This window comes from Ambystoma mexicanum, chromosome 13 (assembly GCF_040938575.1).
Source record: "Ambystoma mexicanum isolate Mex_15411 chromosome 13, UKY_AmexF1_1, whole genome shotgun sequence".
In the NCBI taxonomy this organism is placed as follows: Eukaryota; Metazoa; Chordata; class Amphibia; order Caudata; family Ambystomatidae; genus Ambystoma; species Ambystoma mexicanum.
This window is the reverse complement of record NC_090938.1, coordinates 52,713,220-52,733,017: the sequence shown is the minus strand read 5'-3', so window position 1 is coordinate 52,733,017 and position 19,798 is coordinate 52,713,220. Positions and strand designations below refer to the sequence as shown.

The following is a 19,798-nucleotide window of genomic DNA, read 5'->3' as shown; positions in this document are numbered from 1 at the left end:
GCAGTGTGTCCACTTTCTATGGGTTGTTTCCCCTTCCTCGCTCGCTTCATTGCTCCCACGCTATTGGTTGCCCCTGTATGTATTATGTATCTCTTCTTGGCTTGCTCCCTACCTCTCCCACCTGGTCTCTCCCGCTCTCTTGGGGGTTACTCAGTGCCTGGTGTATGTTCCCATCCTTCTGTTACTGTTTCTCACCCTTACTATGAGCTTCATTTCCGCTCTATCCGCGCTCCTCTTCTCTCTGTGAGAACATAACCTTTCTCTGGGGCTTCCCTGCTTTGTCTGACATTGATGGTGGAAATCTTGCCCCTGTCATGTGTTGCGTGCCAGCCTAATTAGTGATGTTTTCTGAAACAGTTGTCGATTTGGTAAATTCATTATTTCGTTCTTTGCAGATCTGATGCTGCCAGGAGTCGTGGTGCCTCCGTCCGGCCTCCCTCAGGTACAGCCGGGGCATCTCTGTGCTATAACCTTAGTGGGAAACAGGTACAGACACTGAATGCAACACCTCACTACACAATCGCACATTCTCCTTCAAAGGAGAGACCATTTATAGGCAGGTTTCCTTCCTGTGGTAGCACAGGGCTGCAAATATGCTGTGTAGTTGCAGCTAGTGTAGTGTAAAACTCTTTTATAATTACAGAGGGAAAGTCTGGACTTTTCTTTAACCTATGTGTGTGTGTGTGTGTGTGTGTGTATATATGTGTGTGTGTATGTAAATATATATATACATATACACATACATTGCGGCAGAGTTCTCGGCTTCAGTAGAATGCCCAGTTCTGAAAGCCTTATCTCGCATTCTGTTCCATTCTAGAATCTTCATCTGATGAATTGTGTTAGTTCTCTGTGGCTCTTTTCTAAATCAATATATGTCTTTAACACTGTTTGTCCAGAGAAGGGGCACTGCTGTAGTTTCAATCAATAAGCTTACCAGGAGTGATTCAGTAACTTAAACCTTTTTGTACTCAAGGCGGTGGGTCGTATTTGATTATAAACTCTGCATGTTAGGCTGCACTTTTATTAGTTCTTTTGGGTGGAGCACACTGTATGGCATTGAACGTGGAGGAGGTGGCTCCGTGGCAGAATGATCCAATATAAAACTAGGAGGAGGATCTGAGTCGCATTAGAAATTAATGCAGATGCTGAAAGTGAATTGAATGCGTTGGCTCTGACCCCGAGCCCCTGGGCAGTAGTACAAAATCATAAGGGGTGAAGAAAATGTAGAAATGTGGTAAATCTGAGACTGCAAGGTCAAAGCTGGAGACCATGCAGTGCCAGTGCATTGTTGACGGGTAGAAAAGGGAAGAGCGAATAAACGTAGCCACTGTATGCTGCTCTGTGATGGTGGGTACTTCCTCCTCGCTGCCGCAAAGGAAAGTGGACAGTCTGGACTTGTTTGTTTGATCATACTCTGGTTTCTCCATGAACGCCAATTAAATCACAGGACCCCCAAACCTCAGCACATCCGTTCTTAATGCATCTCTAATTCTACGGTTGAGGTCTACAGACTAGCTCTCAGATGTTGTGTACTACGACTCCTAGGATACCTCATTATTTTGACATGCTAGCTTAGGCTGATGAGGGTTGTAACCCAGAACATCTGAGGAGCCAAAATGTGCAGATCCCCCGCCCCAGGTGTCATCAATGGTGTGTTGAAAAGGGGTTTGGAGGCTAACTTTTTTTAAATGCAAGCATTTTACATATGGTTCCAGAAAAGCAGTTGTTTTTTATGGCTGTATTTTTATTGCCATTTGTTTATATTAGAAATGTTACTATGATATATAGAGTAAATTGGGGGGATTACTCCTGTAGCCTGGTGATTTCTGTCTTTTTTGAAGTGTGGCACTCTTGAGCTTTGGCCCTCCTGCCTAGCCGTACCAAGGAACATAAGCTGCACCACACCTTCAAAGCCCAAAAAGGCAGAATGCATCAAGAGGTGCCATCTTTGTAGAAGACATCTTTGTAGAAGATTTGATACATAAATACTAGACCAACCACTCGAATTAAAGAGTATATATAGTGGTTTTTAAGAAAATGATTGTTTCCTGAGAGGCCAGTAACGCTGAGTCGAGGCAGGTACATGCCATGCCTGGCATTAGATTGATTTGTCCCAGCCACAATTTGAGGCACTAGCCAGTCGAAGCCGATCCTATCCCTATACAGACCGGTCTGTCTCTGGCTACAAATGTTGGGACCTCTCTTGTAAGGGCCGTTGATATATGTCCTATGCGTTTACTAAGCACATGATAGAAAAAATTGCATCTTGGCCATAATTGAATTTGAGCTGTTATTGATTCACGATTCATAGTTATGTTTGCTGCTCCCAATTAGGTTCTGCTTCCCATTATTTTGGTTGCAATTCTCCAATTCAAGTCTTTCGTGTTCCAGAGCGTTATAATATTATTTAAGACAGGAGTCCGCAACCTTTGGCTCTCCAGATGTTTTGGACTACCACTCCCCTAATCCCTCACCATTGAATATGCTGGCTTGGGGTGATGGGAGTTGTAGTCCAAAGCATCTGGAGGGCCATAGTTTTGCAGAGCCCTGATGCAAGATAACCAACTATATTTAGGTGTCTCGGTTACACAGTATTGATCTCTTAAGCATTTCAGTCTATATTTGTATTTGTTTACTTACATTGTGTAACAAACTCATGGTGGCAACAGTAAAGACAGACACAAGTGATCACAGTTCAATGTTGTTAAACTGTAAAGGAAGGTTGGAAAAACGCCTAATCGTAACCTAAATCTAAGATGGGAGCAAGCTTCGATCATGAAAAAATAAGGCAGTCCTAGTGGTGTCTTTGTCAAATAAAAAGGCCTATACTAATAAAAACGTATTGCCAATCCTTACGCTAAATACAAAAGAAGTGTGGGATAGTGTTCTTAAGAAAGAAGGAATTGTTCACAAATCATAAGTCAGGATGCAGTAGTCGAGGTCTCCCTTCCCCACGTTTTAAGCACGCTATAAGGTTGGATTCTGGAGCACAGCACACGCTTGAGATTTCCCAGCATGAGCCGACAGTTCCGCTCTCAGCTTCGGGGCCTTTGGTGGTTAAGTCTCTCTTGTACAAAAAGTCTCTGGCCTCCGAGTACCTGTTGGGTTTCAAAATAATAAACAAAAGTTCCTTTCTCTATGCACATTGGGTGATTCCTTTGCACCCCTGAGTCCCCTTCTTCCGGGCTCAGACCCTTCTCGAATGTTAGCCTCCCTTCGTTTGGTTCACTACGGCTTTCAACACAATTTTGTCTGTGGCATTCACAAATCTTAATGTCTTTTTAAACAGTTCACTGTGGACATCCATTTGGCGGGTTCACTCTTTTCAACACTCTGTATATCGGGACTTTAGACTTCGCCCCCGTTTATCAGCATCTCTCTTTCGGGTTTACTCATGCCAACTGTGTCAATCGCACCTCTTTTCATTTAGCTCTTACGATGCAGGATTCACTTCCCTTAGCTTCGCAATCATCTGTCGGCCAAAGACTTTCGAATGTACAGAGGATTTTACTAGACCCCTGTATAACCACTTTCACCTCTTTCTCACCTTTCCCAAGACCTTCTGGTATCATTGGTTTCAACAATCGGGTAATCGGCCAGAGTTTCCGGAGTGGGCACCCATGTGGTGCCGGACTCCTTTGTTGCTGGTTTTCCCCCTGTTGGAATCAATTGTTGTTTGTACTTTCACGGTTCAATTAGCCATTTGCTTATTTTCGTTCAACACAGTTCGGGTTCTTATCGACTCTCCCCTCTGGCTGTGATAAACTGCTTGGCTTTTCTTCTCTCTGGAGTCAAGGTTGGTACCACGTAGACAAGCCTCTCTCCCTGCTTCGCTATCGGCATAGGACGGTCCCGTGTACCGTTGCATCTGCTGCAACACTAGCTGGCTATTGTTTGCTGTCTTATGATTCCTTCCGTGGAGGTTTCATAGACCTTGGTCGGAGAGGGCAAGGTCGCTTCTCTCCTTGTCACCCTCTCGGTTCACGCAGTCTTTCTCGTCCTTTTGAACTGCCGTGCTCAGCTCTCTCGTCGTGCGGTCTACCTTGCTCGTATTGGGCTCTCGTGATCCACCTTTTATCCTTGTGGGATAAAAAAGGAAAGGACTGTCCGGTGTGTGCGATTCTTGTCAATTGTCTGACTTTTCCTGACCCTTGTGTTGGGACATGTCAGGTAAATGGCTCGGGTGTTAATCCGTCGTCCTTTGTGATATGCAAAAGTGTTTGTGTTGGAAAAGGTGGGGGTAGAGTCTTTGAGTATCCTACGTGGTCGGTTGGGGAAAAGGTGTCATAAAAAGGGGGATATCGCGTCTCACCTGTTAGTATCCCACTTACACTCCCCAAGGACCCCACATCCAAGTGATTCTCCCTCACTGGTCCACGCCCAGGAACTGGATCAAATAGGGATGGCAGTGTCCTAGCCTCCTGGATGACAGAATCCTGGGGACTAGTCAGGGAGACACCTTCCAGTTTCTCACAATTGTCAGCATGTTTCACTATTTGATGTTACTGGGATATTTACTGTAAGGAAGGCATAGTATCAATAGTAAGACAGACACAAGTGACCACAGTTCAAGGGTGTTTATTGAACTTCAACAAGGGTATGATTAAACACCTATACAATCCTAAATCTACAGATGGGAGCAAGCTACAACCATCAAATAATAATGCAGTCCTAGTGGAGTCTCGTCAAAAAAAGGGCCTATACTAAAAAAAAAAAGACTATTGCCAATCCTTACCTTCTAATTACAAATAGTGTGGGGTAGTGTTCATGAAAAAGAAAGAAGGGTTAACAAAAATGATGTCAGGATGTTCGGCCGTTGGCCTCTCCTGCCCAAGTTTTCAGCACGGGACAAGGCAGTTCACTCGAGCAAAGCACACACTCTGGCTTCTTCGGCACAAAGATACAGTTCCATTACCAGCATCTGGACCTTCTGTGCCCAAGGCTCTTTACTTATCAAAGCCTGATATAAGAGGAAAAGAACTTTGTGTTTTATTTTTGATATAAGTACTCAATTCAGGCGGGATCCCCCGAAACCGGGCTCAGATCCCCTTTTGATACCACAATCGTTACTTTGCAGAAGGGGATCTGAGCATGGAAGAGCTGGATCCAATGTTCAAGAATATTCTTTCTCTGGTGACTCATGGTTCTCCCCAGATCCCCTTCAGCCGGGCTCAGATCCTTCCTCCTAAACAATTAGTCTTCCTCAGCCGTGCTCGGACCAATTGTAGTTCGTATTACCTATCAAAGACTTTGAAATGTGCACAGGGTTTAGCTTGACCCGTTGCAGGACCACTTCGATTTCACAATTTACATTTGACACCTCTCAGATGGATACCTAACCGAGACCTTCGAGTGAGCACCAACATGGTGCCGGACTACTGTGAATATGGTATCTATCTTGGCTTCAAAAGTAAAGTCACTCTTGGATGTTCAAATTATATTGACGTCGCTCATCACATAGGCTTCACACACTGTCCTCTTCAGATTTCGTCATACAATGTTGCTGCTTGCAACCTTGTTTCTAACACAGATCAGTCTGCTATCAGTGTCCTAGACTCACCGGCTGCGCTGACTTCATTGGTGCTGTTTTGTTGTAGGAGCCAAGGACATACCACAGCGGCAAATGCTCCTCCCCTCCCTGGTATCGACACAGGAGAGCCCCGGTTACCTCCGACAAACCCACGTTTCTTCCGCTTTAATTCCTGGTCTTATGTTTCTTATTCTCGAAGGGTTGTGAAAGTAGCGTTTTTTCTCAGAAAAGGTCAAGGGCACTTCCCTCCTTGCAACCCTCTCTGGTCTTGCCGTTATTCTCCTCGTTTTAAACTGCCATCTTGCAACTGCTGCTTCCTCGCATGCTTTGCCTTGCTCGGAGGGTGCTTTCTTGCTCCGCCTTTTATCCACATGGGGAAGTGTTCTGGAAGTCAGGTGTGTGTAATTATCAGTAACTGCCTGACTCTGCCTGACCCTTGTGTTGGGACATGCTAGGTATACAGCTTGGGTCTTAGTCTATTTTCTCTCACAGCAAGCTGTCCGTGAGAAAGTGTTTGTGTCGTGAAAGGAGGGGGGGGGGGCGGAGTTCCGAAGTATCCTGGTAGGATGGGGAAACGGTGTTACAGGGAAGGGGATACCGCGTCTCACCATCCGGTGTCCTACTCCCCCTCCCCAACACCCCTCCTCCAGGTGATTTCCCAACTTCCCCCCCCAGCACTGTTCCACCCCCAGGAACTGGATCCAAAAGCGATGGCCGTGTCTTGGCCACCTGGATGACAGATCCCAGAGGACTAGCTGGTGAGACACCTTCTGGTTTCTCACATTACGCAAGTGCTGTTTGTTATGGAGGTGTTATGAAGGTGGATACATAAACATGCATGTGCGTTGTTATTCTAATGAAATGTCTAAAGGGTCTTTCACTAACACATTTACTTTGTTTAAAATGGGTATTTTGCTAGTGATCTTGCCTCATTGGGCAGCTTCTGTGTCAGAATCGTGTCAGAGGCAATAAAGTTATTTTGCCTGCAATCTGCCTGTATGTCCTATGGTTTTTTTCAGGACATGGGCTATAGGCAACACATTGGTTGTCTATTGAGGAATCAGGCGGCATGCAATGCATTCGTTTTTATTTGTTTAATAAACCTGATATGGTTACAACAAACCTTTTCACAATGCATTTGGTAAATTCTATAAATACTTCATACAACCCACTTCAACTCAATGTATTGCAATCTTTAAACCATTATGTTCCTTTCTAAATCAAGCATTGGCTCAGAATAACATACAAGCAAATTCATCATTCCGATAAAATCAACTTGTTCCTGCTGATAGTTATTGTTAGGGAGAATTCTCATTTCTGTGCTAATTCCCTTCAACCTTAGAGACCCCAGCTCTATTGCTGTAGTTTAGGACTTTTTGAAACCTGCAGTGAGTGGGACCTTTTTCTCACTCTCATGTGTTTTGACCTAATTTGGATTGTGTATTTCTACTGTTTTTGGAGTCTGCCAAACTCCATAGGCATCTACATTTTGTATGGTGACACGCAGCACCTTCAGTGCAGTGTCACAGAGACACCCTTTTAGATTTCTCATAAGGTTTAAATTCCTTTTCTCGTGTAAACTATTGTTCCCAAGAATAGTAAAGTGAAATTGAGACTACTTACCTTTTCTCTTTGAAGGTCCAGCACACACCAGCTTATGTGATGTGCTGGGGGGTGGGGGGGCTTACCTCGTAGCCCCTTATTCTACATTTTTGTATGTAACATGTTTTGTTACCCTCACTACTTTAAATGGCTGGTGGCAGTGGTTTAATTTTTCTTACCATTGTGCTTTTCTACCGCAGGCTGAATCCTCAGCTGCAGTATAGCACCCATGCATTTTGTTAAAATGGCCCCGGAATTATTATTTTGCCATTTTCTGTATGTGAGGTCTTTCTTGGGTTTTACCAATGTGCGTCAAGGCCGAGTTGAGCCCTTTGTTAGTTTTGCCTTGGACAGTCCTCAGCCCTGAAGCCTGCCTCTGGCTCCAGTGTGTCTGGAAAGGCAGGTTGTGAGGAAGGTTCCCGAACCTCTCCCATCCTTTGTTTTTAGGAGTGCATGAATGCAACCAGTCCTAATTGGCTGGCTGGCTGTCCTTTCAGGACAGCACCCTGCTCTGTGATTGCCCGCCTAGGCTGTGCATGAATGGGAGAAACCTTCTTAAAAGGCAAGTGTTTGGGACTAGAGTCAGTCGACCACTGGGAGAAACCCCCGACGAAGAAACGTGAACGAAACTTGCTGCATCCTCCTGGACCTTTGAATTGCCCGTTGAAGCCCTGCTGCTGTGCTAAAACTCCTTTTTTTAAATCGGCAGAGAAGCTCTGGAAGGGCCAACTTCTTCCCTTGGGTTAGTGGGACCAACTAACCCCGAAACAAACTCCACTGGGCCATCCTCCCCGACTGGCTGTACTTCTTTGCTGCTGCAGGAACCGAGTGCCAGTGGTGGAGAAATCCGTAGTCTAGTGCAACGTCTGCAATCCGGCCAGAAGCTGCAGGAGTTTCCTAAGGGGACCCTCCAGAAGCAGGACGACTAGAGCTCGAGTCCCCTCACCAGAGTGCAGGACCTAAGGAGTGAAGGAAGCCCAACCGTTATCTGATATCCATGGTGGTGCTGTTTACCCAGCGCTGAAACCGCTAAGTGCCGCTGATCCGAAAAGAGCCTGTAGCTGCCGACAACCTTCAAATTGCTGCCGCAGGAGCCCTCAAGATGTCCTCCCTCTTGTCCCCACGACTGAGGCTCAGGAACACAGGGTCTGCACCGCTGCAACAGGACAGAATCCATCTGGACCACTCTTCTTCAAACCAGAGGTATTGTATAGACTTGAGGTACTTACCTCAGTGTCTTTTTAGCTGTGTTTTTCTCAGTTCAGACTTGCATTGGCTTACCTTAGAGTTGATTCCAACTCTGCTTCTCACAGGCTTCACAACTTGTGACCCTACAAGTGATTTTTCTACTCATTCTCTAACTTTTTGCAAGACTTTTTATCTAAGTGCCTCAGCACCATAGACTGCGCTCCTATTGACTTTGGCTTTCCTGGCTCCCTGCAGACTCTTCCAGCCATTGACTTTGATATTTCTGTCCCTCAGAGGTGGTAACTTGTATTAGTCTGTTATTGCTGGGAAAGGCTTGTCTCGATTTCATTGGAAGATTTAGTTGTCCTCACAAATACTGAGAACCTTTTCCTTCCTTAAACCTTTCCTTTCTGCAACCTCAGAATCTGCAAAGTATTTCTAGTGATATAGAAGTGTCATTACTGTCCTTGTGAATGAAGTCAGCTCCGGGTGTAGGAAGTGTGTAAAAAGCATATACAAAGAGTATCCACTAACATGTGCTGATTCTGGAAAGATATTTTAAAGTATAGATTGTTACATATCTTATATTGCCTTTTTTTAAAGAACATTTATTTAAACATTGATAAGGTTTCTGTTATAGTTATTAATTTAAGTGTTACTTTGTTACTTGTATTTGCGAATTTCATTGCTTTCCCCTCTTGAGATGGGCCTGGCTGCTCAGTCACACCACCAACTTGTGTAGTACAGATCTATATTAAAAGATGGGTTACCTAATACCAAGCAGATAAGTGTTGTGTAGTCTCAGTGTGACTACACCAAGGTTGTCCAACATACGGCCCGCGGGCCACAATGCGGCCCTCCAAGTCATTTCATGTGGCCTGCGAGGCTGTACAGAAAACTTTGAACAATGTTTGTTGGGTCCGTGGACCCGATTAATTTACTTATTTCTGCAATGGTGGTCTGAACCAACATTACAGAAATAAATAAATAAATGAATCGGGTCCACGGACCAGACAACCATTCAACAAATAAATAAATAAACCGGGCTGTGGCCTGTAACTGCTGGTGCCCCCGGCACCAGAGGCAGTTACAGGCCACAGCCCGCATTCAGGGGCGCCGAGAACGCGGGTGCTCCGGGCTCCCCCTGATCGCCCCAGGCCGGAGAGAAGAGACCAGTATGGAGGGCCCTTTGTTCCATACATACTTTGTCTCTCTCTGGCGGCCCGGGTAAAAAACGATGCTTAAAAATTGAGAGATGGATGCAAACCAAGATGCTCTTTTTTTGCATCTGTCCCTCAATTTCTAAAAATCTTTTTGGTTTGGGTATACTTCTACATCTATGTGCACGGATGTAGAGGTACACCCAAACCAAAACGATTTTTAGAAATAGAGGCACAGATGCAAAGCAAGTCTGTCCACCAATTTCTAAAAATCTTTTTGGGTTGGATGTATTTGTACATCTGTGCACCCCTCTTGGAAAGAGGGGGTGCACAGATGTAATCGAGGCACAGATGCAAAGCAAGTTCGCCCTCCATCTTAGTGGGGCTGCTATACTTTTGATGGGACAATATCAGCACTTCTCAGTTGAGCTGCTACACTCTTATTGACAAGGCCCTAGCACTTCTCAGCAGATTTATTTATTTTTATTGGTTATTTATAATGCACATAATATACCCAGAGGGATCGAACCTGTGTTGCTCCATGTCATCTTGCTTCCAAGGTGAGCATGTTTCCCCTGAGCTATCCTCCCGATACTCTGAAGATCTGAAGTACATTTAATGATACAGAACCAGAACTATTGAGCAGGTCTAACATCTTCATCATCATCTGAATAAATCAACAAAGAGCTAATATATTTAAAGGGATGGAATTGCTCAGAATGTAGCAGCACTATTCAATAACACAAAGTGCTTAAGCATAGTTAATGTGAAAATACAACGCTTCTCACCATTGGGGCAGTACTGCCTTGGCCAGAGTTTCACACTGAAGAAGTGAGCAAGTGATCCAGGGTCTGCAGCCCACACACACACACCATGGGATTCCCATGCACCCACTTGCGAGATTTGCACCAAATTAGTGAAATTGTGCTCCAAGGTAGGAGATACATGCACAGTCTTTGCTCTGAGGTTTGATACACTCACAGGATGGGATGGCATTTCGTTCTCCCGTCCTAGTTGTGTTGCTCTGCCTTTTGAGGGCTACTAAAACCTGGATGATTATAGAGGGATGGAGTAGAGGCAGTGATGGCCTACTGGAATGCAACTGGAAGGCTTAAACCTCCTCCTTGCTTGACTTTAGTATATGCAGTACATGCTAGCCAATGTTTCCACTGGTCTTCACCCTCGCACCAACTTGGCGACTATGTGCAAATGTGGTCATATTACTGCTGGTGATGTCACTTCCTGTATTTGAGCACCCCCTGGGAAATTCGGGGGGTGCTCAAATATAGGAAGTGACATCACCAGCAGTAATATGACCACATTTGCACATAGTCGCCAACTTGGTGCGAGGGGGTTGAATGTGCGTAACAGATGATTGCATAGAGCAGACAAGTACATAGAGTAGATAAATGTGTGGAATGGATGGACATATGGAGCAGACAAGTACTATTGTCAAGCCGACTAGTAGTATGTTGTGCCGATGAGTGGGTGGACCGTATGAGCGTTGTCGACTGAACGAGTGTCTAATCTGGACGAGTGTCTAATCTGGACGAGTGTCTAATCTGGACGAGTGTCTAATCTGGACGAGTGTCTAATCTGGACGAGTGTCTAATCTGGACGAGTGTCTGGAGCCGATGAAGGTCTGGAGCCGACGAGGGTCTAGAGCAAAGGAGTATTGAGCGGACGAGTGTATGAGGAGCTGACGAGTGTGTGGAACGGACGAGTGTGTGGAACGAACGAGTGGAGCGGATGAGTGTACAGAACTGAGGAGTATGTAGAGCCGATGAACGCATGGAGCAGATGGGTTTGTAGAGCGAACAAAATGCATAGAATGAACCTACCCGCACGGAACTGTGTGGCATACATATTATGCCTTGGAATGAAGGGAACATTTGAAAAACATACATCATACCACACCCCACGCTTGCTCTCTCCCTTACACCACCACTCAACTAGAACACAGAGATACTATGACACCATTCGGTATAACTGTTCTCATATCTACATTCTCCCGCTCACTCCACATCACCCTATGTAAACGTTGCTGGTTTTACACCCCCCAGCCAGGCATCCTCCTCAGGCCTAACGCAGCCACACTCATTCTGGATAAAGCCGGCCAGAGCGAACACATACTCCTGATCTCTCAACCACCACACCTACCGCTAAGAAGCGGCTACCACTTGAATTCCGCACCAGCTGCACACATACCTGGTGCACACACGCACCTTTTATATTCTCTCTACTCTCTATACTGACCCGAACTTCGGTTCCCAAGGGCGTTCAACCTACCAGTGCCTTCAGACCATACCAATGGTATATAAGGCGCTATATAAATGCAAAATAACATAACATAAGTTGCCTCCCCTGCCCAATTTATTTGTTCAATGTTTGTCGGGTCCGTGGACACGATTAATATATTTCTGCAATGTTGGGTCCGACCAATACACTGGGCCGTGACGGAGGACTTTTACTGCCTCAGGTGCCCCCTGGAATTGGGATTATGCTTCTTTCATTACCACAGAAGTAATGATTGTGTATTACAGAGATAAGCTGGCATATGTATTGGGCACACTGCACATGCTCAGGCAGCATCAATCATGCTTTGTAGAGGACAATGCTGGCCTAAATTGGGAACAGCCAGCATAGACCTGTTGCGACAGAGGCATATTTTGGGCACAACCAGCATGCCAATGTTTTACATCAGTGACAGTGCTGTCTTACACTGTGGACACATTGATCATTACAATGTGTTGTGTTCTACAATGTTCTTTCCTGCTGTTGATGACATGGAATGTACATGTTCCCCTTTAGAACTGATTGTAAACTTATGGCTTTTTGGTCAATATAAAATGTAAAATGCACAATTTCAGCCCCATATTTGCAAAACAAATCTTGGGGGGCGGGGGTGACTCCCCCCCCAAAACCCTCCATAGATCGTTATAGTTCCCTTGCTACGCTCGGTGGCCCCCACTATTTCAGAGAAATATCAACACATACACACTGGAAAAAAATCGCAAGAAACTAACCTTTGATCACTGCCCCCGACACCAAAAGCTAACTTTGGGACTGCATGGCTATGCCTGTGATGCTACTGTGTCAAAGGTCACCCACCATCACTTTTGAATATACTGCTTTGGGTGAGGGTGTTCACTTTTGGCTCGCCGGCCCACCGGGTGACAAAAAGTTAATGCTTCGGCCCCACATTCAAAAAGTTTGGACAAGCCTGGACTACACCAATTTCTTACCTACCAGTTATTTACGCTCTTATCTATTAGTTTTAGTCTTTAAGGGGACCCAAAGCACCAAAATAATTTCAATTTAGCGAATGCCTAATACTTTTCATGTAATTTCATTTATTTCATGTCTCCAATCCTTATAAGCCGTGTGAGTGGGCGCCATCGAGGTACCGTTAAATATACTATTCATCATCATCATCATCATCATCATCAACTTATTTCGTCCATCAGGCCATCAAAGTACATCCTAACACAACAAAAACGATTTAATTTGCACAATACATTATGTCAAGCAAACGAGAAAAAAAGCAAATTAATTAATTAGTTTTGGCCCCCAGAACCTACTACTCGCTATAGGACACAGTAATAGGAAAATCCCCTTTTTCTAATTTCACAAGACAAGTCAGATCCCACAAATATAAAGGTCCAATGGTTACTATTTGGCCTTTTCCCCAATGGTATTAAGTTTGCACCGGCTCGGACTTAGATTTGTTAGAAATCACCACATAGACCAACAGGGTTCAGATGAGGGAAAGGACTAATTGTCATTCTGAAGTTTGCTGTGAACCCGGAGTTCCGAGCTCTGGCCAGAATTCCAGCTTAACAGATTCACAGGAATTGACACCGTCTTTACACACTCAATGGCAGCTCGCTATAGCTTCCCTGGTCAGAAAGGCACATCTCCTCACAGTACGGAGCCAGTGTAAACATTTATTAGAGAGGGCATCCTTTGTTTCTCGCTGGTTGGGAAGTAATTTTGATTCGCCATGGAGGCATAATGTGGCCCTTCTTGGCCTCCTGAGGGCTTGATTACTGGGCATCCTTTACCTTGGGCAGTGTCTACATACTCTGTGTTCAACCTTGCTCTGGCCTTGGGTTCCCGCAGTAATTGTAGCCCAGTTCTCCCATGCGGCGAACATAATCTTCTCATTGGGGGCTTTAGTAGTTTCCCTAGATCTGTTCTGCTGAGCAAGTTGCTCCTCTTGTAGAGTAAGTAATGCCCTCGGATTGGCTTGAATAGTCAGGTTTGTTGAAGTCAGTCTGTTCTTCAAGTGTCATTATACCATGTGTGGCGAGCTTCTCGGTGCTTTCCAGGGGTATTTGGTAAGACCCCTTTGTGTCCAATTTGCCATTGAGAGGTTCCCCCACAAGACCCCCTCTTCCCCTCCCTTCGGCTTCTTCTATCAAAACCAATAGTAGCTTTTTAATATCGGCCAGTTCAGAAAGCACTTGTGTGCAATTACACCTCTGGGCACTGCGTTCCTCCTTGGATACTTTGCTTAGAGCCTCTTAATGGAGTTAGTTGAAGGAAGAAACTATTCCCTGAACACGTGTTTGTCATGTTCTCACTCCAGGCGCTGCTAGTGAGGGAAGACTTGTCTTTGGGCATGTCATCAGACTCCACATCCATTTTGGCCATTGGGTCAGGTGGACATATGCCTATGCAGGTATTGGCAGAGTGATGGGCATTAGAGTTGGGCCAGGTCTGGTCAAGGGCTCAGGGGCCAAGCAAATGCTTTTGGGGCTGGTCGTGGGAGGCATGCCCTCACCCTTTTTCCAGAAGGGATAACAGCTTACAAGGGAGGCTGATCTAACGTCTCTCATTGCTAAAGCTAGTCGTTGCTCTGTCCCAGGGCTAATGAGTTTTGGTGTGGGATGGAAAATAGTCTAATCGAAGGAAACCGGGGGGGGGGGCAGCAGGTTTGTAGTACATGTCAAGTTCTGCCATAGGTGTTGGCGAACAGCTGTAGCTACTGTCAGGAACATACACTCTTTCTTAATGTCCTTATCATTGTTAGGGCAGGAAGAGGGTCTTTGGAAAATCAAGAAAACTTTTCTTGTGATTGTTTGTTTCTTCTTGGGTTTTGGCAACTCAATTTTCTTCCGGATGTGTACCAATCAGACCCCCCAGATTGCTAGTTATATCTCCTCTATAGTGAGCTCCTTGTTTATTTATCACTCCACCCTCCCCTTACCCCCCACACCCACACCCCCAAGAAGATCTTCATTAGACCCCAAAAACGGATGGATTTCTTTAATCAGAAAAGAAGTTTCCCTCATGAGCTTGGAAGGTTGCAGTCTTTTTCAGCGAGGGCTATGTCAGTGTCAGTAGCATGCTCCACACCGTGTGGACGGGGGCAAGTTCTCAATTTTCGCTTTACAGTTAGAATCTTGCCCCTGGGCTCTGTACAATCTTGCATAATTTGGAGAGGAAGGGGCTTGGTGGCTTGGGGATGTTGAAGATGAGAAGGGGCGGGGGGAACTCCAGCACATCCATGAGGGATATTCAATGTAGCCCATATAGTAACATTTAGGCAACGGCCACAATCACTGCAACCCCCAGCCCAGCTTTCTCACTCTCGCCTCATAGTGCTCTTCCAACAGTAATCCTCTGTCACAAGGTGGCAAAGTTCAGCGAAGTCCCATGCAGGATCTGGGGCTTGACCTCCGGATAGGGGGCCACTCGCCCCTGCTCTTGTAGAAAACCCCTGCAGGAGCGCAACCCCCTGACACCCCTGTGCCCTTAGGAGCAGGCTTTCAGCTCCTGGGGTCGTGGCCTAGTACCCGAATAGTACAAAGCAGAATTGAGCCACACACCCTGCACCCTTAGACCCCTGCAGGCTCCGTCGCTAGCGGGGTCTGGAGTAGGTTTTCAGCTGCTGGGGCATGACCTAGAATCCGTGGATGGGAGGCCCTCCTGAGCCGAAGCGAAGCAGAATGTAGCCACACACACACACACTGCTCCCTTAGACCCCTTCTGAATATTACTTATAGAACCCCAGATTGACTTATCCCCCATTACATCTTAGACCAGTACAATTTTCCATAAACTGTGCCTAACTGTATGCACTCTGTGGAGGTGCTTGGTGGTTTCCAATTCCAGGTCACAGAGCCTGTATTTGCGCTGGTCTTGCGGGATCTGTTTACTTTCACCTATTACCATCAATGAAGGCAGCAATGTTTGCCTTAATGACAGCGCCATACCCGCTGGATGCAACAAGATGAAAATGAGATATTATGCTGACAATATGCTGAAAAAAGCCCACAGAAACCAAGTGCTATGACCTTTGGGATAGTAGTGCATAGATTGCTAACCTTAGCGTACGTCCAAACACGCTTGTGACTGCACACAAGCGTATCGGGGCTATGCCACGTGGGTGAGGCCTCTGGGATAGTGGAGAGGGTGACCCTTGATAACATGCCCCCCAGTGAGACCGGGTGACATTTGCTGCACATATACAGTGGCCACGACGACGCGGCACGATGTGGCGTTGCCAGAGGTGGGAAGGTGCAACCTGGGTCCCGCTGTCTAACACAGAGGAGCGTGTCGGGGTGAGCTGTGTTTCCACCGACAGCCGAATGCTTGAAAGCCAAAGTTCAGAGGAGCCAACGCCGGGACACTGAAGTTCCACTGAGTGCGAGGAGAACCTGTTGAGAGCGTCACTGAGTGAAGCCTGGCAGAGAGGTGGCCAGCGGGCCTCCGATGGCGGTACCCAGAGGGTGCCCTGCTGGAGCACGGAGAGCTTGATTGGGCAATCAGAGGAGAGGGGTGGCCCACAGGAAGTGCGACTGAGCAAAGACGCCAGGGGGAAGTACCGGCCCTGACGTGGGTAGAAGAGACAGACTGCACAGTGCCTTGGAAACGTAAGGAGCTACCTAGGTGGTGGGTGCAGTGAGGGGGGTGACCTGGAGACGCTGAGGCTGGCAGTGCACCATAGCACCCGCGGGCAACTCCACAGCACTGCTGGGCAGACACCAGAACTTATAGAGGAGACCTATGCATTGGGGAGGGAGTGCTGCACATCAAGAAGCTAATGCCTGGGAGTCCCACAGAGTGAAGAAGGCAAAAGAGCCAGATAGCATCTCACTAAGGGGTTGCTGAGGGTGTCCGGCATGGATGGAGCCATGTAACCAGTGTAGTGCTGTGTACACCCCAGCAGGTCCTAGTCAAGACCCCAGACACAGTGGGCGAGACGAGGCATGGTGGAGGGGGAGGAGGGACGTTCTACAGGATCGGATGGTCATTTGAGCAGTGCGGCAGAGGATAAGTGGTGACCATTTTGAGGAGTTGGATTCAAGGTGGCAATCGCCTCCCTCCAGAAGTACAGGAAAGCGGTAGTGACAAGTGTCCCCAGCTGACTCACTCCTTGGCGATGTGAGAGGCATTCATTAAGGAAGACATCGCTGGGACTGAGTTTAGGCCTGGCAGAGTGACATTCAGTCTTCTATCTCAGATCTGAGGGTGAAACGTTAACAAAATTGAAGGTAAAGTCGAATGTTTGGAAAATAACCAATTGAACGCAGACTTGGTGGAAGGGAGATTAGATGCCCGGATGACAGACTTGTAGATCGGCGAGGTGAGATCAGAGAGGAGGAGGTTCTCCTGAAGCTCCATGATCTGGAAAACGGGGAAAGGAGGAACAATGTTCGAATACTGGGACTGGCGGAGAAAGGTGGAGAGACAGCCTCACAGGTGGAGCAAAACGTGCAGGATGTTGTCAAGCTACTCTTCCAGTCAAAGGGAGGTAAGACGATATAAATTGAAAGGACACATAGAGGCGGAAGGATGTTTGGAGGCAGTCCTCGCTCTATCATGGGAAAATTCCTTTGAAATAAACAGAAAGCAGTGGCTCTAGCGAGCCAAATAAAAGCAGAAGATTGAATACAGCGGCTCTAAAATCTGACTTTTTCAGGACCTCGCTGCCCTTACGCTTGCGCGTAAGAAGGATGACCACTTCCTAACGCAATGGCTAACAGATAAAGGAATCTATCGCTGGATTTACCCATTTGCTTTACTTTTTGACATGGGTACTTAAGAATATAGAGTTATCAATAAGAAAGAGGCGAATAAGATCCTGCAGCACTTATCGGAAGGGCTGACCACAGAGGCACATTCCAGCCTAGTGGTACAGAACAATCTCAGGAGCAGAGGCTCCCAGGATGGCCCCTCACGGAGAAAGAGAAGCAAGGGGCACATGAAATGTTTGCAGCTCATTGGCCCTTCGCTTGTTCAAGAGACATGCGGGACACACCAGTGCTTCAAACGATGCAACTTCTCACATTGGTCATACTCTCTTCTTGATCTGAGTGGTCCTGTGGGCACAAGCAGTTGGCTTGAATATCAAGCGGGCGGGGACGACCCACCTGTGGCCCTCTGTGGATGAGAGGGCGTCTTTTTGGAGGTAAAATGTTGTTTTAGTTAGAGTTGAAGTTATTAGTTGACACCTTGGGATGGGGGTAATGGCAGAAGGGGTAATGCGGGTGGTGGAGATGAGAGCATAGAGTTTTTGGGTTGCAGCTTGTTGGGAGACGAGAGTATTGGGAAATATTTGGTCTACATATTTATGGCAGGTGAAATAGATGAGCTACGTGGGGAACACAGGTTAAAGATTGGGCCGCTTAATGTCCAGGGCCTTAACTCACCCACCAAACGCTCACTGGTGGTGAGAACATTTCAAAGGACTGGTTTGGATGCAATGTTTTTACAGAAGATGCGACTTAAGGCGGGGTAAGAGAGACCACATGGTGGGGGGGTGGAATAGGGCAGACTTTCTTTTCCTCTGATACATGTAAGAAAGGAGGAGGCATGGTCATGCAGAAACGGATTCGACTAACGCATGCACATGTGACGGCACAAATAGGAGGGGGACTACCTATGATCCAGGCAATGTTGGAGGGCATGTGGTCGGTATTTGCCTTTAGTATATGTGCCCAATCGGGATCAGACGGCATTTAATGCACAAGCCTTGCCTAAGATTTGTACAAAGGCTCATTTCTTCATAGAAGATGGAGATTTCAATACATGGGCAGATGCAAAAGTGAATAGACTCCCCAGTAAGGGCTCCTTGGGGATGGGTGAGCAGGCAGGAGACCACTTCTTCAAGAAGATGGAGGATAGTAGGCACTTATAGTCGTTCGCAGAGCGACACACCCATAACAGAAGGGTTATACATTTTATTCAGCACCGCATGCCACTATACTCGGATAGATGATCTATTCCTGCGTGGGCAGCATACCACCAGAGTGCAGCATTGTGAGCTTAGGCTGGTGGGATGGATTGACCATGATATGGCATGAATGGCGCTAGACATAGCAGGGCTCAACAGGAAGGACACTATCTGGAGATACAATGAATATGTATGGACAGATCTACACTATGCCATACAGCTGGGTGAAGAGGTTGGGGTGTATATTTTAAATTTTATTTGTTTATTGGCTAAACAAAGTTCAACCGTAACAAAACAAGAAAAGAAACACATGAAAACACAATACAAATGTAGGAATAAAGGAAATGCAGAGAGAAATAAAGAAAACCCAATAAAAAAACAATATTCCATAAAACTGTAAAATCACTTATATATTAAAATTCATATATTTCATTTCATGCAATTCTAATTTGTTTTTTTAAACTTATAATGGCAATACATCATTATTTCTTGACACCACTTACACATCTCCAAAAATCACACATCCATTGATCTCAATTTACCCAGGAATTTCAGAAAGAATATCTCTGTGGGAATTCAGTGCACAACAATATAGTACGAGGTGTTGCAGAGTTTCAATAGAGCAATTTAAATTTCCCAAAGTCTCATCTTTAAACTGTTTCCTAATTTCCTGAGTTTTGTACAGGTTCCATCGGAATCTAATTAAATCTTTCCTAAACCTTGGACAAGGGAAAACACTCAATTGTACAGCTAAAACTCCATGGGATTTGTGTTCATTTCGTAAGTGTATCATACTTTTACAACTATGAAAGTCATTAATTAAAGTACACTAGTCATGTTTCAGCACGCGTTTAACCCTATTTGGGGTGATCTTTAGGTCTTCCATATTGGATCTGATTTCACTTAGTATTTGATCACACAGCAGGCCTACATTACAAACCTCAATTCCCACTTTGAGTTGTACCATTTTATTAAATTCGTCATAAATTGATTCAGAACAGGATCAAAAATGTTCTGATAAAAAGCAAACCACTTCCATCCGACCATCGACTTAATCCCAGTGATTCCCAAGTCATTTAGGATTGCTGAGGTTGGAACAGAATTCGATATGCTAAGAACTCTTCTCCAGTTCCT

General features: G+C 45.9%; 1 protein-coding gene across 1 annotated transcript in view; it reads left to right on the top strand.

The window, feature by feature from the left end:
• Positions 1–19,798, top strand: part of EIF2D (eukaryotic translation initiation factor 2D) — a 161,565-nt gene that overhangs the window by 48,267 nt on the left and 93,500 nt on the right. Inside the window, exon 4 of the mRNA XM_069633185.1 lies at positions 396–486. Within this exon, the coding sequence (XP_069489286.1) occupies positions 396–486 (91 nt within the window). The remainder of the gene's footprint in view (positions 1–395; positions 487–19,798) is intronic.